Below are 22,856 nucleotides of genomic sequence, written 5' to 3' on the forward strand. Positions count from 1 at the left end.
GCGTCACACACCATCTTGTCGGCGTTGCCATGTCCGCTTATTATAAGCGACTTTGGGCTTTTTCTGTAAAGTTGCTTGGTTGCGTACTTGGGCTTGCTTCCAAATGTTAATTATAATTTCAACCAGTGGTTCTCAGATATTTTCATGTCAAGGACCCCCAACTGAATATGTTGTTCCCATCTGAAAATGCTTTGTGCCATGTATTCAAATTGACTTTTTTTTAAGATTGTTTTTTTTTTAAATGTTTCAATGTTTCAAAAAATATTCAAAATGTGTCACTTTTTCAAGATTATTTTGAAAATGGCCAATCTACAAGCTCACAACTCGTCACATCGCGACGCGTTGTGAGCTTGTAGATCTGCTATTTTCAAATAGCCTTGGTTTAGTGCTCATGTGGCTTATAAGTTGAGCTTCTTTTGGGCTTGTTTTCCTACACCTAGTTGCTTGTTTCTCTCGCAAAATCTGGCAACACTGCATCTTGTCAGTACTTAAAGCTGCGCGCGCCTCGCACCACGAGTGAAAATTCCACCTTAAAAAAATCCCTCTCGTGGTGAAACTTTTATGCCGTATCTGAAGCGGTCCACCTTAAGCGCACACGCAACGCAGGCATACAGCGAGGTTTCCGCTTCTCAGCAGTGTTGCCATGTCCGCGCCATAAGCGACAATGGGCTTCTTTTTCTTTAAAGTTGCTTGTAAATATTGGTAGTTGCGGCGGGTTGCGTTTTTTTTAGCTTGTTTTTAAAGGGTAATTATTTGGGCTTGCTTCCATTTTTTTTTATTGTTTAAACCAGTTCTCAAACATTTACATGTTAAGGACGCCCAAATTCATGTATTTCTCTGCAGACTCCCATCTGAAAACATTTTTAACTTTCAAATACATTCCAAATATTAAACTTTTTCTTTTATTTTCTTTTTGAAAATAGCTCACAACGCGTAGTGGATGCGACGGCATTGTAAGCTTGTAGATCGGCTATTTTCAAATAGCCAACAAAGTGCTCATGTGGCTCTAGTGGCTTCTTTTGGGCTTGTTTTCATAGAGCCGGTTGCTTATTTCTCTCGCACAGTCTGGCAACACTTGCTTCTCAGCCGGGGCTCGGACCGACGGTTCGCTGAAAAACACCGTCTGGAACAAGGTTGACGCACCAACGAACAACGCAACAGCAAACCAACACCTCGGAAAAATGTCCGAATCAAAGTACAGAGAGTGGATCCTGGACACGATTGACTCGCTGCGCTCCAGAAAAGCCCGGCCGGACCTGGAGCGGATCTGCCGAATGGTCCGCAGGCGACACGGGTCCGAGCCCGAGCGAACCTGCGCGGAACTCGAGAAGCTGATCCAGGAGCAAACTGTGCTCAAAGTTAATTACAAGGGCTCCATCTCGTACCGCAACGCCGCCAAGGTCCAGCGGCGGAGCAGGAAAAACAACAGAGACGACAATAATGTGACGAGCGGCAGCGGCAGACGGAGCGGCTCGCTGCTGGAAGAAGGAGCCAGTCATTCGGATCTGAGCAACGGGGACAGCGCGCTGGGTCCCGCGGACCAGGATGAGACGGAGGATCTGGAGGTACCGTAACGTAACGCGACCTCGCACCGTACCGCACCACGTCTCATGCATTAATGATCATCGTTATTATTGTGACACATTCATGAACAATAAGTGAACAAGGGTGCGAGAGTATCGCACGAAAAATAAAAACGGGCTTTTTTTTTCTCTCTCTCCAACACGGGGAGTGGTGACGTGAGTGAACGCAAGTGCACCCAAAAACTGCCGCAGACGGGGAGCGGCTGTACCTCGGCACGGAGAGAGAGAAAAAAAGGCACGGAGAGAGAGAAAAAAACACCAACAATGAAAGCTGTGCGCGTACTGTTATAATAGACTATTACGGCGCACACACACACGCAGGGAGGGGGGGGGGGACACACTTTTAATTTGATGTTGCGTTAAGTCAAAACAATGCATTGGGAAAAAACTTGCACTTTGCGGTGCGTCCCATCTGCAACAGCCCTCCTCCCTCCCAGAACCACCATTATCACATTCAGCAGCCTGAGCCTGGGAGCCGAAAGCGCTTTTCAAGCCCCCAAACTCAGTGGTGCGGGGAGAATACCAAAACGCTCGCCCCAAAACACAGTCGCCCCCGGGGCAAATCCGGGCAACCTCGGAACGGTCGCCACTCGCCACACCACCTGGTATTCCTAAACGTAAACCACAGTAAACCATGCATGCCTAGTAAAACCTAACCTTATTCCCTAAACGTAACCTCAGTAAAACTATGCCTAAACTTAACCTCTATTAAACTATGCCTAACCCTAAACTTATTTCAAACCGTATCCTCAGTAAAACAAATATAAGAATACAAGAACCGCTGGGGGGGGGGGGGGCGAGCGGTCCGCGAAAGAAAATTGGGGTGAGCGTGTTTTGGGGCGAGTCTTTACGGTTACCGCGGGGCGGTGTGGTGCGGGGGGAGGGGGGATCCAGAGAAAAGTCTTCACAAACACCCAGGAACGTCCGAGGCTCATAGGATAGGGAGGGAGGGGGGGCTACAGTTTTTTTTTTTGAGGGGGGGCTTGTCTAAAAAAGAATGAAGAGATGATGATGATGTCGCACTCTCAAACCACTAAAGCAGACTCAACCCCATAGCTTTTGTGTTCCGTCGCATTATAGAACAGAACATTGACCCGGTGCAAAGTCAAAGTAGGTTGGCTGCTGGGCTGCTGCTATGGAGGAGGCTCTCTGCTGGCTGGCTGGCTGGGAATGCGCTACATTTAGAGCGATGTTTGGTCAAAAATGCCTCGATCCGATCCGGGGGAGCGCTCATAAGCTCCAGCTTCATTTTGGGGCTGTGGAGCTTAGGCTACCGTACTCTTGTTCGCACGGCGGCGGCGGCGCCGCTTGCTGAAAAAAAAAGAACAGATCCTCAAGCTAACGAACGACGCGGTACACCGCGTCGTTCGTTAGCTTGAGGATCTGTTCTTTTTTTTCAGCAAGCGACACCGCCCTGCGAAGAAGTATAATTTGGCTTTTTTTAAAAGCGGAAAACGGGATGTCTTCTTGCGCGACTTTTGTTTTATAAGCGCTTCTGTATTAATTAACAAACAAGGAGGCCTAGTAGGGGGGGGAATGCACCGAGCAGCACATCCCACAGTTTCTCTCTACATTCAACCGGCATAGAGAGGCTGTATAGAACTCACGGGGGCTTGAATAACGTGGGGTTTTGTTCTTGGAAACTACGGTACAACAACAACGCAATGAAAGTTGTAATATATAAGAAGCGCCCTGATGGCTGACTGCCATAAAAGCGTCTCTTTTCTCAGAGAGAGGAGGTGCGGGGCGGGCTTTAGTTGCGCGGCGCGCTCCGCTCCGCACGCACTCGGCCGTGTGTCTTTGGACACGCAGTCGCACACGCACACATACACACACAAGCTCATACTGTAAGCTCTTTCCCCTCACTGATAGTGAATTTTGAGCCGGACGCTTTCTCGTTCGACGCCGGTTACCGACGTCGAACGACAAAAGCGTCCGGCTCAAAACTACTTCTATGCATCCGACGGCATCCTATTTTTTCAACGACGACTTGTTAAGAGAAACCGAATGTGGTCGAAAGGGCGCATGATTCTAGTATAAAGGAGTGAACATCCTATGCGTGTTGTCACCACGGGGTGGGAGGGACGAGGCTTTTTTTTTTTCAAAGGCAATTATTTACCACAGCGGTCAAATTGCGACATCTGTATGAGTGTTCTTCATGTGACACACACACACAGCCTTGGACCAGCGCACTGACATGAAAACACTCTCCCATACACACAAGACTGTCCAGTTTTTACTCTCTAAATAAAAGGTTTTTGCATTTTGCTGCTAGCTACCTAAGTTGCTCGCAATCATGAATGGGAAAATTGACGAAACCTGCAGTGTCTGTAATCTTCTATAGGGCTATCGCAACAAAGGCAAGGGAGTGATTGAGTTATGTGAAAATTACACTTTGCAAGGGAGCCGTAGTATAATGCCTATTGATGTTCAGTGAGCCATTTGTATTTCTCCCAAATATTGAAATACAGTTTTTAATCCCCTCCCCCTCAGGCTTGCTATCATCCATGTGTTGATCCAAACATGGATAAAGGCACACTGCACTGCATTGCGTTCAGTGATGCTCAACCTTTTTTTTCTTTCAAGGACCCCCAATTTGATAGCATTAGTCCACAGACCCCCATTTGATATCATTTTTTTAAATTAGTATTTATTTTTATCTCGGAGACTCCAATCTAATAACATTTTTGTTGTTAGACATGATTTGGTCATAGGTCTGTCATTTGTTCCAGAATCCCTTTGTTATGTTATAGAGATAACAAATGCTTAAAATAACCATTCTTGTATGATCTCTAGTTGTATTTAGTGGTACATGCAATAAGAAGTCACTTAGATGGGGACCACCCGGGGAACCCCGAACCCCCCCATCCCCCTGGGGGTCCCCGGACACCACTTTGAGAACCACTGTTCTCAAAGTTCCCACTTCATCATAGCTCAATGATCATCTGGTTTTGTTTGAATGGTGAATATATTCCATGTTGGATTAACACAAATTTGCCCTGAAATTTCAAGTTGCTTCTATGTTCTGCATCCCGCAGGCTGATGGCTCGATGGCTATGGACACAGACAGCAATGCAGAGGAGGAGGGGGCTGACGAAAGGAGCCGAGACGGGCCAGGCGGGCGGCCTCCGGGCCACACCACGTATGAAGACACTGCCGTTAAGTGTGCTCCTGTCCATGCCTTCTCTGCACCCTGCTCTCCCTCTGGTTCACGGCCTGGCCCCAGCTCTAGCGTCAGCCCCAGCCCTGGCGCAGGCCTGGACTGTGTGGTGTCTGCCTGGAAGGCTATCGGGAGGCCCAGCTCCTTGCCCCCATCCAGCCCCAGGGCTCTCATACACAATGACTGGGCTTATGACTCTGCTTTCTGCCCAGCAGAGCGCCAGCACCCAGGAATGCAGAAAGACAAAGGTAGGTATCTGCACTGACTAGACACTGGCTATTATGCAACATAGTTAACCGAAGATGGGTATATTATTGTTGTTATGTAATATAAGATGGGAGTCATAGGAGTTGTCAGCCAACTAGTTAATTGCTGGGTGAGTACTTGTTGCTATTCCCTATGTCTGCTTACAGTGTAGCCAGAGTAAAGCATTAGGACGGCCTCACACGTGCGCCAGCGGCGCGGCCTTCCCATCCACTTTCATTATGTGGGAGAAACGGGGCAGAGGCGTGTTGTAAGCGCGTTGTGGGCGCTGCAGTGCACAAAGTCTGTGCTTGTGAAGCGTCGGTTCTGTGGCAGCCAATTTGGTTTGTAGTTTTCTTTCAGTGAGCCAACAACGCAAGTCAAACGAACTGCACACCCGAAACCGCAAGGTAACATGGAAAATGGATGTGTCTGACGATCCGTCAGCGTTCCGGCCTGCGTTTCAAATGCGTTGTCTGTCGCACGCGTGACAGACAACGATTAGTATCCAATCCGGTGCACCGTCTGCTTCAAATAACTTTATTGACACTTTATTGTACATCTGCTATTTTTTTTACATTTTTGAAAAGATCTTGAAAGTGTGAGAACTACTGATTTAGAAGGCATTTGTTGAATCGGTCTCAGGTCTTAATGGGTTAAATGACCATACCACCATCAATACATGTCAGTGTTTGTTTATACAGAGTCCGTACACTTGATCCAGCTCCTACTGAGGAAGAGCCACTTTGGCTCGAAAGTCGGAACGTCACCTTTGGTGGTAATAAAAAGTGCCTTTAGAGCTGGAAACTCTGCATGGACTCTGTTTTTCTTCATATTTGTCTCCGCCCAGCACCTGGCTTTTTAACTTTGGATGTGTGTGCTTTATTCAGTGTTTGCATTCATTGCATATAAACATAGACAATGGTGTTATTTTTAGCTGTGATCATGCAGTTAGTATAAGCCACTCTGCTGGTTGGTTGGTCTATTGGTCCAACATTTCCGAGCGCAATCGAGCTGAACGCAGCTTATCACATATTGCATGCTTTTTTGTTTACATTTTATATAAATTCATTAAAACGTTACCAAGCTTACCTGTATAATTGAGTAAATGTTGGCTAAACATCAATCGGCTGTTAATAAGTCATGGATGTTTGAATTTGGTTCATAAAGCAATCATTCTTCCAGGGACTAAGAAAAAGCACTGCAATGCAGAATGCCCGCAACAATATCATGAAACTGAGAAAAGAGTCAGCACACAGTAAATGTCCTTTTCACAAAAGTTTTATTTTGCCTCTCCACGGATAGAGCAACGGACACGTTTCAACCTAGCAGGTCTTCCTCAGCGTTGTCACTAATTCCAGCTAGCCTATGCAGTCAGTGATGCTCACTTTGGTTGCTTCTACACCAACTCCATTGACTTTCTGTCTGCAAAAGGCTGGGTCCACCCGAGTGGGAACAGATCCTTAAAAAATATTTGAACACATTTTAAGGCTTGAAATCTATTAACATAACATAACTGTCATTCAGACCATGGCCTCATCAAAGTAAGTCAGTACAAGAAATGTAATAAATATGAGCATAGGCTACAATACAAGACCAAAATATAATTCTAGAGATTTGTTGACTGTGTGGTTAACTTCATTTAATGTTCAGCTAAAACTAAAAGCGTAATAATAAATAAAAAGGGATAATAACTATGTTTTTAGAAGCAGTGGCATTTCACGTAACTTACTTTGACGGCTGCATTTTGAATGGATGCTGTAGAATTCAGTCCAGAAAATGTACATAGAACATGGCTTGGTGAATATAGAACCTTGTGGTAAAAGGAGACGGACTACCCTGTCAACGTTTTTGAATACATTAGGTGAGTGTAGATGTGTCTGTTTTTGCCCTACATAGTGGTGGGTGTCCCGTTTGGAGACAAGTCAATAGGGTTCCGTACAGCAGTGGTTCCCAAACTTTTTAGCTTGTGACCCAAAAGAGAAGTTTGATGTCTCCCCGGGACCCAAAAAATAGACGATCTTCAAGCTCATGATGCGTCGCGTTGTGAGCTTGTAGATCTGCTATTTTCACTACTTCTTAAAAGTATTAAAAGTTTTGGGGATTTATTTTTTTGAAAATGTTTTGAAATGATAATAATGAAAAACTAAATGTAGGATACCAGAAATAAAGGGGCATTTACTCGTGACCCATAAAAAATGGTCCGTGGCCCACATATGGGTCCCGACCCACTGTTTGGGAAACATTGCCGTACAGGCTCTGGTATGCAGTGAGTAACCCAATGAGCATACAGAGACACTAGGGCTAATTTCCATCTAGACGTTGGAAATCAAGCTGTGCTTTAAAATCCATTAAACATAATGATAACATAACTTTGACCCCCCCAAAAAATAGCTATTTAATGTGTTGGATTACCTTTCTCAAGCAAGTTTCAAATCTCTGCAAGTTGATTCTCATACCATACTGAAATGAATGGAATCTAGTGGCTTCCTTGCAAATCAAACAAACCAGGCTATATGCTTTAGAAGATGGACGGCAGTAATGTCAAGTGTACCGTGAGTCCACTCGTAGTCAATGTTCTAGACATGATGCCAGACCACCGGCATGGTCCTTTAACTACACTAACAGTGCCTAACCTGAACCAGCTGCAATCTAACCATGTGATTGCCCCCGACCAATCAAATGGCATAGATCCCATAGGCTGAATATCCACTAGGTTAAATTCACATCTCTGGTTGTTGTATGAATTACAGCTGTTTCACTTTATAATAATGATAATAATAATAATAATAATAATAAATAATGTGTCCCTCTGCATTTACCCACCCTAACTATTAGGAGCAGAATTAGCAGGGGCAGTGAAATCAGCAGGACAGCCTGTGGCTACAAGTCCATGTATTCCGAAGAATACGACACCATGTATCCCGAAGAATACAAGTCCATGTATCCCGAAGAATACAAGTCCATGTACCCCGAAGAATACAAGTCCATGTACCCCGAAGATTATAATTCCATGTACCCCGAAGGATATAAGTCCATGTACCCCAAAGGATACTGTAAAGAAAGAAGAAGGATGGAGGACAGACGATAGAGGACCTTCCTATGACCAGATGGTCCCTGACAATGGAACCAAACTGGTAATTGGCCTATATTTCTCTGTGATAGACAGCACTGCATTTCTGTCTGCGCTGCGGCTTCTTCACAGAGGACCACAATGGAAATAAGCCATTGGGCTTTATTGTGTTTTCATCCTGTGATTTCTTTTTTAATGTTATGACTGCACTGCATTTTTATGTGTTACCTTTTAATCATCAAATAAATTGATTCATTCGGTGTGCTGCTTGCTTGACATTTTCATGCATATTTATTTTCCATTCCCCTTTTGGCCAACAGGATGAGACCAAGAGCATTTGTGATGGAAGCCCACAGAAGCTGCCTCTGACCTCTGACAACTGTGAGTTTTTTTTAATGTATTTTGTCGTTTAACGGCTTACCTATATTATATTGAGAACTCAGAGATAACATTAAGGGGCCTGATAGCATGCTCCTTTTCTCATTCTGGGGAATGATTTACAGTGACACAGCAGAATGTTAATGGGATTAATTAGATAGAAGTACTACCCTGATGTTTTTCAAAGGACGTGCGTCGTGCGTGATAAGTGAATGTTGCTCCCTGCCTCACAGGTGTTGCTCAGTCTAATGATAGCTCTGTTTGAAAGCTGTACCTTCTGTTCAGTCCTTGTACAGTGTCCTTTAACTTCCCTTTCAGTTGCTGAGTTACACAATATGAATTAAGCCCTACTGCAGGGGCATATCTATGTAGATGAGGATGGAAGCACAAAAAATAAGACAAAATAAAAAACTTTGCCGAAACAAGCGGAAGGCAGCTGCCATCCAATTTAAATTTAAGACTGATCCATGTACATCTTTATGCAGGTAACATTCATTTGAACTTTCAGTTAATTTTGGCTTTCAAAATCTAAACTTTGTGCTAACAATATTTGCTGGCAACACATTGTTCATCCAAGCATATAATTTAATTTTAGCATACGGTATACTTATTGGTTCAGCTGTATGCTAATAACATTACTGATCTCATAACCAGCAAGACATTGTATGCACTGCAGCAGTGGATAAGTGAGAATTCTACTCCAGTACAAACATTACCAACAGCTTGGCAGTGAGGAGACATTCAACAGCAATGAATAAACATCTTCTGATAGTATCTTCACATCATAAATAGCCAAGCAGCCAACAATTCTACTATTGAACAATAGTAGAACAATATTATTGGATTACATCCAAAATCTTCTGTCAGCCAGAGCCATAAGTAACATGATTGTGTGTTCAGTAATGAAAAGCATACAAGCAACTAGCTGTATTGTTGCACCGTAGCTGCTGTGTACTGCACTGCCACCATGTGGAGATGTAAGATGACGCAGGCAAGGATGAAATTACATGACATGATGTCCAAACTATGCACCTGCATTACATTAGCACTGGGTGATCAAATTGTTAAGACGCGTGTAGTTATAATGCATGATTTTCAGAGTCAGGCCTCCCAGACCACTGCATTATGTCCCTTAAATCAGTACTGTCCTATTTATATATATCTAACCCATATTCGGTATAGCTAATAATGTTTTTCTGCTTTTTAGGTGTTAAATCGAAAAAGAAGCTAGATTTGGACTCGCTCATCCCAGCTGAGGACGTTTTCCTGAACGGTGGCAAAAATGGCGATGTGTGAGTGTTCTGTAGTTACAGCCTAAAACTCTGGTGGAGCATGGAGAGCCGTTGTCCACTTAAGAGTTTCACCATCTTAGTAGATCCATGCCAGAATATATTACCTTCCCTTCTCATGTACTCTGCATCAGTAGCAACCGCTGTCTTTTACATAAATAGCCATGCAGCATATTTCAAGGATTCCCGAACCTTTCAGGCGGCGACCACCCCAAAATAATCATATTTAAACTGGGGACCCCCCCCACCCTGACAAGCACTTGGAATTGTAGGGATTACATTTACATTTAGTTTGACTCGGTTCCACAGAAAAATATTGTGATGTTTGACAATTTCAACCAATTTAGTATTAAAAAGTTCTTAAAAGTCCTTAAATTGTCACTTTAGAAATGGGCAGATAGTAACTGTATGTTGGTTTGTTCACTGTTGAGTGAGAAAACAATGTTGCACATTAAGCTAATCATTTACATCAGGAGAACTAATTGCCTGTAAAAGGTTGATAAGGCAACAAGGTTGACAAGGCAACAACAACAACAACAACAACAACAACAACAACAAAGGGAGACTTTATTTGGTGAGAATAAAATCATATTCTCTGGTCATATTCTGATTATTTGTTCTCTCTCTCTCTCTTTCTTCTACCTCCAGCTCTGTGAAGAAAGAGAACATGAACCAGAACTTATTGCAGTGGAGTGTGGCGGATGTGGCCAGTTATTTCTCTGCTGCAGGCTTTCCAGAGCAGGCGTTGGCATTTCGAACACAGGTCAGTGCACTAACCGTAAGCTGCCACAAGGTGGAGCCCCCCATTCACTGGAGATGTGTAGCCAATGTGCTGATCTGCCAGTTCTGGTACTTGTTGCATAATCGTAGCGAATGTGATCCCCTGACCTACATTAGTTGTGTACTGTTGTCAGTGGTGTATATAAGTACATTTACTCAAGTACTGTACTTAAGTAAAATTTTGAGGTATTCTTTACTTTACTGGAGTATTTCCAGTTTTCATTAGTTATACTTCCTCCACTACATCTCAGAGGCAAATATTGTACTTTACCTCCACTACAATTATTTGAAAACTTGAGTTACTTTGTAGACTTATTATATGATTATTATTACAAAACATACATTAACCACTTCAACCCTATATACATTTCTGCCATTTGAAAATAGCCGATCTACAATGCGCTACATTGTGAGCATTGTCAGCTGCTATTTTTTTCAAAATATTTGTATACATTTTATACATTTGAAAACTTGTGAAGTGGGACACTGCATAATGAGTAGTTTCTACTTTTAGTACTTTAAGTACATTTTTATACCAATCATCTTTAACTTTTTACTCAAGTAAATTTAGAATTCCGGACTTTTACCTAAGTATTTCTACATTGTAGTATTGATACTTTTACTTAAGTAAAAACATTTAATACTTTTTTCCACCAATGACTGTTGTTAAATGTGTACAGTAGTTAAATATGTACTGTAGTTAAATGTGTACAGTAGTTAAATGTGTACGGTAGTAAAATGTGGACAGTCTCTTTACACATATCAGTCTATTTATATTCTCTCCCTCTGTGCCCAACAGGAAATAGATGGGAAGTCTCTTCTCCTAATGCAACGCAGTGACGTGTTGACCGGTTTGTCCATCCGCCTCGGCCCCGCCCTCAAAATCTACGAGCGCCACGTGAAGGTGCTGCAGAGGACCCATTTCCTGGAAGACGAAGACCTCTAAGGTGTTTACGATTCAACACAAGCATTCACCTGAACGTTCGGAACGCGGCTGCATCGACACAATGTGTACATGCAGTATACTAGGCTGCCTTCTGGGGGAAGTCTCATCACACCACTCATCTCCATGTCAACTATGGACATGGAGTGGCATTCTCTTTGGCTGTGAAAGTGACAATTAACAGAAGGTTTGTCCTACCTCTTTCATTGTGGTCTTTGAGGAAGGGTGTTCATTTCATTTATTTTTGCCATGCCGATCGATGCGTCGATGATGGAACAGTTGTCGATGCTCTGGGTTTGTTTTTTACACAATCTCTCCCAAGACGGATTCTGTTAACAGCTGAATCTGTCAGCACCACTGCCCTAAACATGTAGTGTAGGAATAAACACAGACGGACCCGGGAGGAAGTGGACTAAGAAAGGAGAGGAGTTCCTGTCTCTACACAAAAAAAGGAGGTGGTGCCCCCAGAGGCAAAAACAAAGGAAACAAATATTTTCCCTTTTTTTTCTTCTTTTTTTTTTTACGAATGGCTTCCCAGATTGGTTTTGACTTGGACCATTCTGCTAGAGGAACAGGAGGCCTGGTGCGACCTCTGAAAGGGACTAACCTTGCACCAAGCTGGACCGCCTGTGGACTAATGGACCCACAGACTGATGATGACCACATACTGCTGTGGCTGCAGTGACGTCACAGACAGTAGTAGACCAATCAGAAGTGGGCTCTGTGTTGTGACTGCTCTCAACATTACGTTGTTGCTCCTCAACCTAAACTGGTTCTGTGGCAGCACTCTCTCCTGTTTATTCAGGAACAGTTTAAACGTTACACAGGTAAAGTTTTTTTTCTCTCGTAAGGAGACTTTAAAATGAGACACTATGTTGATTAAAGCATGAGTTATACTGTTTGTATGACAGTGTTGCTCACCGGAAATCTGATTTTGAGCTAAAACTCATTCATCAAGCAACATTGGCGTACAATTAAACCATTAAGTCCTGAGGCCGATTCCAAAAACGCCTTCTAAAGGCCTAAGTTTTCTGAAAAAAACGTAACAAAATATATATGTTGCTATATATCGTCTCTGTCGGGCGGAAACCAAATGTCCAAAACTGTGACTTTTTAGGATTCAAATTCAAAAATAGCAAAAGTAGCAGATCTACAAGCTCAAAACGTGCCGCTTCACTTTTGATGCTTTAGTGTGACGCTGTAGTATGATCAAGTAGGGCGTTAATTTACAAAAAAACACAAAAAACGTAGAATATGGACAGCGACGATATCTAAAATGACCAGATGCTTTCCCGCATTGAAATGTATAACATATAGGCTTTCCAGGCCTAAATGGGTTAAGTCTAAATGAGATCTTATGTTGGGTTGGGCTGCCTTGTCTCATCCATCAGATAGTCACAATAGAACCTTGTGACTTTTCTCGTCTCACTAGTAGCTACCAGTGTCGAATTGTACCATCGATATCTGGCTGACGTTGACACATAACCCATTTGATATACTACTACCTACTGACAAGGCAATATGTTATTTGTTGTTAATTTTCTCGTCTTATTTTCAAATGATTGTGTCCCCAACTTAAATATGGTTTTGGCACAAGTTCAGACCAGTAAATAATATGCAGGTTCATGGAATCTATATGTAGTTATGGGGAAACAAATAATGATGAGAAATATTGTTATACTGAATTATATTGTTCTCAAACTCAATATAGCAACACAATGTCCTTTCTTCTTATTTTTTACAGATTGGACATTTTGATCAAATGCAATATTCTGTGTTGTTGTGATCATCTCTTGATTTGTCTGGTGTCTGTTTTGCATTTGTGTTGTGATCTAAGCCAGCCATTTTGAAGTGTAACATTCCATTATACTGTACTGAATATCTGTGATGTTTGTATTTATGTTAATGTTACTTCCAGGGTCACCAATAAAAGCACTTGTCTCTTTTCACTCACGCGTGTGGTATTTATTGCAGCACACACTTGAGGTTGTGACAAGTGGTGACAGTTCGCTTCAGTGCTAATCAGTTAACAATCCAAGATACATTTACGAGTACTTATGGTTTCCAACTCCAAAAATAACCACTTAAGCCCTATATACATTGTCGCATGACATAGTGAAAATAGCGGATCTGCAAGCTCAGAACTCGTCGCATAGCAGATCGGATTTTCACTATTTCTGATTTTTTTTTGCCCCAAATAAGGAGAAATACTACAGTACATTCAAAATAACAATGTGACACAGTGAACAATCAATGCTGTCCTCCCATTACCAGAACCAAGAGAAAACACATCCTATACTGTACGTACAATGTAAAGAGAGTGAACTGGTAGTGGAGGAAATGGTGACTGAGTAGTTTTTTGGTGTCTGGCTTGGTGAGAAGATTTCATGCTTAATAATATGATTGCCCTAAACTATAAAACAACATGTGATTACTGAAACAGTCATAATCTATAACCACTTTAAACCATGGCATCCCTATTTTTCATCAACATTTTTCAAAAATGTTCACATATTTAAGATTTGTAAAAATGTTCACAATTGTTTGAAAATGGCCAATCTACAACCAGCTCACAACGCATCCATGGCGATCCTATGTGAGCTTGTATATCAGCCATTTCCAAATAGTCAAAGTATAAAATAGGGTTTAACCCATTAAGACCTGAGGCCGATTCTATAAATCATCTCTGTCGGGTGGAAACCTCATCATGTCCAAATCTGTTACTTTTCAGGATTCAAATTCAAAAGCATCAAAAGCAGCAGATCTACAAGCTCGAAACGCGTAGATCTGCTACTTTTGATGCGACGCTCATGCCGTAGTATGATCAAGTAGGCCGTTAATTTACGAAAAACCACAATATGGAGATAAGAGGTTTCTGCCCGACAGCAACGAAATGCCTTCTAAATCCTAAAAACCTTTGTTGCTATATATACAAATATAGCTAAAATCTAAAATGACACAGATGTTTTCCCGGTTTTAATGGGTTAAGTGGCTAAACAATTGATAAAGTACAGCAGAGTAAGAAAGAAAAAAAAGAAAAGCTCCTCGACGCCACATCCACATCCAGTAGATTTCATTACATTAAGACTGTACTGCATTTAAATTAAAGTCTATAAGGTTCCTCAGCGCCGCGACCCCCAGTCCAACCATCTGAGGTTCTGTAATGGCGACGTTCCAGCAACTCCTTCATTATGGAGTGGCAAGTAAGTAAATGGCATGCAGCCTCCTCATAATTCCCATCTGTCCGTAACTCCAGGACGCGCATTCCGAATTCCAAGCAGAATAGGAGGATCCCTTGCTGAGCTGGCTGTAATGGACTGACCCCCCTTGAGGGGCCATAATACGGGTGTGTGGGTGGGCTGTGACCGCCGTTCTTCTCTGCACTGGTCTACAGGACAAAGGGGAGTATGGAAGAGCGCAGGGTAGGGTAGTCACGGAACTCCTTTAGGTAGCCGCGGTGTTTGCCTCTGGCCCATATGGTCATCTGGACGAAGGCCACGATGGTGAAGAATGCCACAGGAACACACTGGGTCATCACTGAGAAACTTATCCATGTGCCCAGCTGTGAGCAAGAAGGTTACACACACACACACACACACACACACACACACACACACACACACACCACACACACACGACGCATAGTACAGTAGAAGCCAACATACAGTAATATATTAGCACAGCAACCAGCAGATGGTGTTAACATTGCATTTGAAATTCCAGTGATAAAATGTAGGCCATTGGATTGAACTATAACAGCAGGATAGGCTATGTTGGATATTCCCCTTCACATTAATGAGGTCCACTGCAGTGGACACTTTATTCTTGCTTTTTAATGAACGGTATGAGATGCAGGAATGGTTTCTCACCTCGTATGTGTAGTTTGGACAAGACACCAAGAAGAAAATCCACGTAAATGGATTTTTTGTCGGGTATGGAATCTTCTTGGCTTTTGAACCTGCGATAATAGATAAACAGAAATGATGAATGAGTGTTCCCTTGAATGAGTGTATTGTTTTTATTCATCAGGGGATGGCCTATTTGTGTTGTTACAAATGCAAGGACAGGGGGCTCACCCGCTTGTTTGAGATTACGAATGGCAACATTTATGGAGAAATTCCCCAGCTGGCAGAACTGCGCAGACAGACACATAAAAAGATGGCCCGTTACAGAGAATTTGACGCAGAGAATGTACACAAGTAAATGGTCCCGTAAGTGTCCAGTGTTGGTTACATTTGTACATTCTCAGAGTCATAAATGGACATATTAACACTGAGGCTTTTACTGTGTATGAAAGCATAATTACTACAACCCATGTCAGACTTACCAGGAAAACGTAAAGCGCTGTTTTCACTTGTTGTTGCCCATAAACTGTGAATAAATTACAAGTACGTCATAAAAGGTTTATGAGGATATCGAAATTCAACTTAAGAGTGACTTGACCTCATCTTCACTTACAGGGTGTGGTGTAGAGAGGGTGGTTAATGTAGTATGCCATCCAAGCTGCAAAGCACCAGTAAAAGCCACAGTTCTGCAACACAGGAGGCAATATATTAAGTCAAGATTCCATATTCATATCCATATTCTAGATTAAAGTGTGTGTGTGTGTGTGTGTGTGTGTGTGTGTGTGTGTGTGTGTGTGTGTGTGTGTGTGTGTGTGTGTGTGTGTGTGTGAAGATGCTTGAAGCTGCTGTGTGCATAGGTCCTACTTCTAAATATTATCCATGTCTATGTGCTCACTGCGCAGTATGTGTAAGTATCTATTTACATGAATAAGTAAATATAGTAGTATATTTACAAGTAGTAGGTATATATAGAATTCAACATTTGAGTGTTCTGAGAATTGTAACGCAGTGTCGCATTACAGCCGCAAATAACCACAGTCACAGTCCAAAGGTCAGCAAACGAGTCAGACTTTCTTTTTTACCTTGAAAATATTTTTGAGAGGCATGGAGCCGTGGGAGATGCGGTGGACGAACATGGTCTCTAGAATCCTCTTGATGTAGTGGAAGGAGTGACAGATGCAGGCCAAGCTGCAGCAAGGGGGAAATGTGACACCACAGTTCAGAACCATCAGCGTTACATGTTTGGCTTTTGATTAATACATTGGCAGTCCATTACACTTGGCCCGGGTTCAGAGTCAACAGTGTGTGGCTATGTGCTTCACTACCGTTGCTGTTCAAGGGGACATATGTGCAAAGCCAGGGGTCAGGGTGATACACAGTGACAGAATTACACCACATCCTTGGAATAACGGAGGCCGACACTTACTGTACAACCCAATGTTTGCTGCTAGTGAAGTCATATTTCGGAGGATAGATGAATGGCATACGGAGGTAGAACATCAGATAGATGATCAGAGGCCCGGTACATTCCGTGAAGAACACCTGCACAGGAAAGGAAAGCCAAATATAACATTAAAGACCACCATCTCTTTGTTATTATTACTCAGCAAAGTGTAATAACTTACTTCCCACTCCATATTGAGGAGTTGCTTTTAATTAAAAGTAAAGTCTGTTAAAGCTTTTTTTGTTAAACAAAATGTACCGCTCTATATTCCGATATAAATTACGTCTAGAGTGTTTGTTCAGTAACAATCTCAGTTTGGGATACCAATTTTATCCAATCAGGAGAGAGAATTCCACAAATATAATTTATGAATTACAATTAGTTTTGTTTCGTCAATTCCAATTTCCCTTGTTTATCCTATCCCACACGAGTTCTCTGTCCTGATTGGATAAACTCGGTATCCTGACCTAAAGTAACTTTTCTGGTTACTAAAGAGCTGGAGAGATTGGGAGACACAAACACACAATAGCTATGATTGCTATTGGAATATTGAGCTATTTAACACTCATTTGAACAAACGCAATATCACTTACACCCCCTTTAACTTCCCCCTTAACTTGTACACTTTCAGAATTAAACGAACACACTGGAGGTTGCTGCAGAAACTTCTGTGTAATAATAACATGCAACGACTGCCAGAGAGAGCCTGCCAGTGAGAGAGAGCATGACATTCCTGCATGCCACAAGTGATATGATCAAGCAAGGCTGCACAGCTGACGGTGGGCTTGGTGGCGATGGAATAGATCTCTGAATCAGCACCTCTGCCAGAGCCCTGGATCAGCACAGCTGACTGATGGCTACCAGTGGTGGAAAAAAGTACTAAAACATTTTACTTACAGTAAGTAAAAGTATCAATACTGCAATGTAAAAAATACCCTGTTACAAGTAAAAGTCTGGAATTCGAAATTTGCTTGAGTAAAAGTACAAAAGTATTGGTATAAATATTTACTTAAAGTACCAAAAGTAGAAGGTACTCATTGTGCAGAATGTCCCGTTTCACAAGTTTTCAAATGTATAAAAATCTTTCAAAAAATAGCAGACCTCTACAAGCTTGTAGATATATAGGATCTAAAGCATATTTAGGGCTGAAGTGGTTAATGTATGTTTTGTAATAAGAATACAAATCTGCAAAGTAACTAAAGTTTTCAAATAATTATAGTGGAGTAAAATTACAATATTTGCATGCCTTTGAGATGTAGTGTAGAAGTAAACATTTAGAAAATTGGAAGTACTCCAGTAAAGTAAAAATACCTAAAAATTGTACTCAAGTACAGTACTTGAGTACATGTACTCAGTTACTTTCCACCACTGCTAGTGCTGATCTCCGCTATGCCTGGACAACGTTTTCCTGCCCCATTCAATGCCAACACTTTGATGAGAGTTGCATTATTAGCCACTTTCAACCAGTTGTCCCTATTTTGGGCATGCTGTTTTATAGGCCAACATTTTACATTAAATATTCAGAAATGTCCAGAAATATTCAGAAATGTTTTAAATACGGTGTCACAATTTTGTGTGACACCGTCATAATATGACAAAGTATAAAGTCGGGCTTAAAGAGGTGGTGCCATGGTTTTGCACTTTTTCAGTTTTTCATCTGTCTATGAGGTTGATAGAACTTCATTAAGCCCCCTGGTGGTGTTTTTATGGTGTTTTATGTCTTCTCTGACTATTTTGAGTTTCTACCTGGAGGCTGAAACCTTGAGGGTCAAACGTGCCAATAGAAAAACAGCCCTTTAGTGACATAGTAAAAACATACCCTCCCCCTCATTATCATAACACAACAGGTGTGGGCATGAGGAGGAGGAGGGACTAGGACAGGTGGGTGGTGCTAAGGTGGTGGAGAGGGTGCTAAGGTGAGAACCAGGTATACTTAATGAACTGGAGGCGTGTCCACATAAAAACATAATTTTATCAATTTCTGTATACTTTTTTGAAAAAAATCTTCCTCCTAGTATAACCATAATACCTGATGATTATGTTTTAGGGGGGGGGGGGGGGGGGGAATCACTGAAAATCACGGCACCCCGTCTTTAAAGAACATTTTGCCTTTTTTCAATATCATCTCCACATGTGGGTCTTCAACAATGCTTACTATGCGGGACGGTGCCATTTCTGTTCACACGCCATGTGCCGCAGAAGGGGATGGCTCTAAAATGTGCCTACCGGTGATGGAAGAAGTAGCCTACTCACATTTAATTACATTTATTTAAGTAAAAGTATCAACACCCTATTGCAGAAATACTCACAAGTAAAAGTCTGGTATTCAAAATGTACTTGAGTAAAAGTTGTACTTTGATGCCAAGTATTGGCATCAAAATGTACTTAATGTACAAAAAAGTAAAAGTACTCAATATGCAGAATATCCCGTTTCAAAATGTATACAATTTTTTTGAAAATAGCAGATCTACAAGCTCACAGCACGTCGCATGTGAGCTTGTAGGGCAATTGTAACACTCTGACTTATTGCATTAAAAGTAATATTTTAGTCTTGTCCTTACTAGTAAAAGCTTATAAATGGTATTATTAATTAGGTCACATATACATTATATGTTTTTATAACAAAATATGACTAGTATATTTCAAGTATTCTGTGAATTATGAAGGAAAATGTAAATAGTGTTACTTTTGACCCGTGTCTCCCCTACATGTACTTAGTTACTTTACACCACTGGTGCCTACCGATGACATCATCATGGGTGGCCAACGCTGCAGTGGTTAAGAGAGGCCACCCGGTAAACAAAAGGCCCTCGGGTTGGCGCGCCAGCCCCAGTCTATGTGTCAAAGTGTCCCTGAGCAAGACACTTAACCCCTAACTATTCCCCCAGCGCTGTATAAATAGCACACACTGCTCCTCCTAATAGTTAGAATGGGTAAATGCAGAGGACAAATTTCACGTATGGGACCAAATTATCATATTTATTATCAGTGGTAGTTTCGAACAAGATTTCAAACTTCTTTATTTTTTTTGTATTGATGCAAGAGCAATGGATTCTATTTCAGCATGCACTGATGATGTCATTGGTAGGCCGGTTTCTGATGATGCCATTGGTAGGTCGGTTTATGGACTGTCTACAGCCCACCTATTTTTTTTTAAATTATGCTTTATTGAGTCAAATGTCAAGACAATACCTCATTACGTACATCTCCTGTCGTTAACAGACATTTTGACCCGAAACATTTTCTTTTTCTTTGTGTGCGCGTGCGTGCGTGCGTGCGTGCGTGTGTATGTGCGTGCGTGTGTGTAAAAACCCTTCACCTATACAAAAAAGGGATGAACTAAAGTAACTAAATTCATTTCATTCATGTATCCATATACATCCTTTATGAGGGAACATAAACAAATAATATATACTTAATACAATGTTTTAAAATAAAAAAACACAAAAGGGGGGGGGGGGTTATGCTTTGTTGTGTCATTTTGATACAGCCCACCTCTGAGACATGAGCAAGCCAATAGAACAGCAATGGAGCCACATCTCATAATTAGCGAGGACCGATTGTACGAAGATAGGGTTGAAAATGGGTGAAGTGTTGGTGAAACGTCACCACCGGTAGGACGGTGATTGAGTGGTCAGAGGGATAGACACCTGTGAGAGCAATGGGGGCACGAGATTATGTGTCCTTGAATAGAGTCACATATCTGTCACCCCGGGTGGATATTTATATGCAAGACTGAGGCTGATTGAGTGAGTGAGCAAACTGAGCATGTCTGTTCATATTTAAGAAGTTACGATTCTCAATACCAAAACTACTGTGTACCACGGTGGTTCCCAAACGTTTTAGCTCGAGACCCAAAAGTTACATTTTATGTACCCCCGGGACCCAAACTAGTGAAAATAGCCTATCTACAAGCTCACAACACATCGTGACGCAACGTTCTTTCTACTTTTTTTATGGAATTCTTAAAAACGTTTGAATTTGTTTTGAACTTGCTTTTGAACTCTGCGACCCACATATGAGTATTATGTTCAGGTGCACTTACAGTTGCATATGAGACTTGGGGCCCCAGGTCGCAGAAGTAAAAGCTGGTTGTGGTTCCGACCGGAAGTTCCCCGAGAATTTCTTCATCCCTCAGACATTTGGCCTCTAGGGAAATGAGAAAATGCAAAAACCATGCAGTTAAGATAACTCTGTTCACTTCCTGACTTGTGATTCCAACAGAATTTGTGGCTATGAGCATTATGGAGATATTACAGACTTACTGGGATCTAGACGCAAAGACTGTCTGGCTGGATACCACATAGGATCTTTAAAAAAACAAAAACAAACTAACTTTTGATGCACGGTTCAATTTTGTTTTGTTACAAAAGACAAAGGAAAGACTAAAGGATTGTCTAAGCTAAATTCCATGCTGTTATCTTGAGAACATACTCACATGACTTGTGGAACAATGCCTTGATATCTAAAATGGTAGCAGTTGGCTCCACCTGTACACAAAGAGGTTGTTCATCCACAGGCCAAGCTATCCAATATGTATGTTTGTGCAATCACTAATATTTTAACACAACAATGCAATAACACCCTATTTTTTGGCATCATTATAGGTGACCATTGGCATGTCATTATTGGTGAACATTTTCAAATATTGCAAAAATAGCAGATTTATAAGCTCATAAGCTGTGAGCTTATAGCTGTGAGCTTGTAGATCGGCTATGTTTGCTATTTGTCGTACAACGAAGCATAAGGGCATGAGTGGTAATAGGTTACATGAGTAGAGAGACAACTAGTGGAATAGCAACTACAAGTATTACATTTCACCATAGCGAATTATGTTTCAATTTCTTTGGGAATTTGCCTGTCATGCATTTCAGATGTGATCCATACATCTTTTTTTAAATGTATTTTTAAACGTTTTTATATATTCACACTGGCTATCTAGTTCAAAGCAAACATGTGTCCTCTGGCTGCCTATTGGCCTAGTGGAACAGATACATACTGTACTGTACTGTAACTGGAGAGAAAAAAACAATCCTGTCCAACTGTAATAACTGAAACACTACCTCAACAGAAACCAAGCAGTTAATGGTCACACTTGGCCAAGCAAGAGATGATTAGAGGTAAAATTACCCCTCCTCCCTCAAAGTGATGACTCACTAGTACTTGAGTACAAACATAAATCCTCTCTCTCTCTCTGAATTCTTCACAAACTAAGCACTGACTTTACCTGAGCTAATTTGAAGCACTCACGTCACGTGACTTTGAATTTTAAAAAAAAAGACACGATGAGAGGCGATAAACTACAATAAAATATGAGCTTCCCAGAAGTTCCTTCCAACTGCATGCCATTATGTACACCGCTTGTACCCTATCGGTTACTATGGATGTGACCCAAGTGTCAAGTGAATGGCTCGTAAATGTCACTTCTTTAAAAAAAAATCATTAGGCTATGCAGTTCAATTTGAAACCCACTTTCAACTTTCAACACTCACTTTGTCCCACAAGACAAGCTTCTCTTTTGTCTTGGCGTCCAAGATCTCCACCTCAAAGTATACTATCCTTTTGGCCTTTTTGGGAGGTTTTGGCCTGGGCCTGCTTGAGGACTTCTTCTCAGCGTCAGCACCACCCTGGTTCTTCGCATCTAATGCAAGAACATCCATGACTCCAGAGGGTGAAAAACTATGCTCTCATGCACCCAGAGGCAAATCTCTGCTGTATCTCTCGTCCTCTGTTGTTGTGGGGTAGACGCGTCCAGTCCCAACTCACCCTCGACACAGCCCTGCCAGACAGTCCAACTGCTATGTCCTCCTTGAACGTCTTTTCCACAGTCTGGACTAGACTCCAAATATCTGAGTCCTTACAGAAGCAGAATGGTAAATATCCGTGAGACCATGAACACCTTCTCCAGTGCCAGTATGTGTGACAGACAGAGACCTTGTGTCAGAGATTGTCCAGAAAGATATGTTCAGCCTGCCTCTCACCTGAAAAGCAGCGTCCCAATGTCCGGGAGCTCTGCTCCCAACACCCCAAATCCACTGAAGACGAAACCCGAGAGGCCCCAAGACATAATCCATAGCGCGCCATTCACAAGGCTAAATATAAATTGCCTGATTTGCAC

The 22,856-nt window shown here is 41.9% G+C and overlaps 2 protein-coding genes across 4 annotated transcripts; one reads left to right on the plus strand and one right to left on the minus strand.

Annotated features, from left to right (window-relative positions):
- Positions 1 to 1,091: 1,091 nt before the first annotated feature.
- On the plus strand, positions 1,092 to 14,096 carry samd1a (sterile alpha motif domain containing 1a). The gene is made up of 7 exons (XM_080446193.1): positions 1,092 to 1,565; positions 4,622 to 4,991; positions 7,825 to 8,123; positions 8,380 to 8,440; positions 9,645 to 9,729; positions 10,375 to 10,489; positions 11,306 to 14,096. The coding sequence occupies exons 1-7, from the start codon at positions 1,182 to 1,184 to the stop codon at positions 11,450 to 11,452; spliced, it is 1,461 nt and encodes a 486-aa protein (XP_080302319.1). The 5' UTR covers positions 1,092 to 1,181; the 3' UTR covers positions 11,453 to 14,096.
- Positions 14,097 to 14,276: 180 nt separating this feature from the next.
- On the minus strand, positions 14,277 to 22,774 carry tecra (trans-2,3-enoyl-CoA reductase a). 3 transcript variants are annotated; one of them, XM_080446197.1, is made up of 11 exons: positions 22,231 to 22,764; positions 21,177 to 21,228; positions 21,004 to 21,048; positions 20,784 to 20,887; positions 16,721 to 16,836; positions 16,377 to 16,482; positions 15,908 to 15,980; positions 15,777 to 15,820; positions 15,526 to 15,583; positions 15,319 to 15,407; positions 14,277 to 15,011 (listed from the first exon to the last, which is right to left on the minus strand). In XM_080446197.1, the coding sequence occupies exons 1-11, from the start codon at positions 22,396 to 22,398 to the stop codon at positions 14,838 to 14,840; spliced, it is 1,029 nt and encodes a 342-aa protein (XP_080302323.1). In that variant the 5' UTR covers positions 22,399 to 22,764; the 3' UTR covers positions 14,277 to 14,837. The 3 variants fall into 3 exon arrangements, with proteins under 3 accessions (XP_080302323.1, XP_080302322.1, XP_080302321.1); XM_080446196.1 differs by lacking the exon at positions 14,277 to 15,011 and having other exon boundaries at positions 15,035 to 15,407; positions 22,231 to 22,594; positions 22,720 to 22,774; XM_080446195.1 differs by lacking the exon at positions 14,277 to 15,011 and having other exon boundaries at positions 15,035 to 15,407.
- Between the last annotated feature and the right edge of the window lie 82 nt (positions 22,775 to 22,856).

This window comes from Gymnoscopelus braueri, assembly GCF_963280865.1.
Source record: "Gymnoscopelus braueri genome assembly, chromosome: 13".
NCBI lineage: Eukaryota > Metazoa > Chordata > Actinopteri > Myctophiformes > Myctophidae > Gymnoscopelus > Gymnoscopelus braueri.

Excerpts from the sequence above, each read along its gene's own strand:
- samd1a (XM_080446193.1), top strand. The coding sequence starts at position 1,182 with ATGTCCGAATCAAAGTACAGAGAGTGGATCCTGGACACGATTGACTCG. Across the intron at positions 4,992-7,824 it reads AGGAATGCAGAAAGACAAAG|GAGCAGAATTAGCAGGGGCA; the intron begins GTAGGTATCTGC and ends CCTAACTATTAG. Across the intron at positions 8,441-9,644 it reads GCCTCTGACCTCTGACAACT|GTGTTAAATCGAAAAAGAAG; the intron begins GTGAGTTTTTTT and ends TCTGCTTTTTAG.
- tecra (XM_080446196.1), bottom strand. The coding sequence starts at position 22,398 with ATGGATGTTCTTGCATTAGATGCGAAGAACCAGGGTGGTGCTGACGCT. Across the intron at positions 21,049-21,176 it reads GGCATTGTTCCACAAGTCAT|ATCCTATGTGGTATCCAGCC; the intron begins GTGAGTATGTTC and ends GTTTTTTTAAAG. Across the intron at positions 15,821-15,907 it reads CCCTCTCTACACCACACCCT|TTTATGGGCAACAACAAGTG; the intron begins GTAAGTGAAGAT and ends ATTTATTCACAG.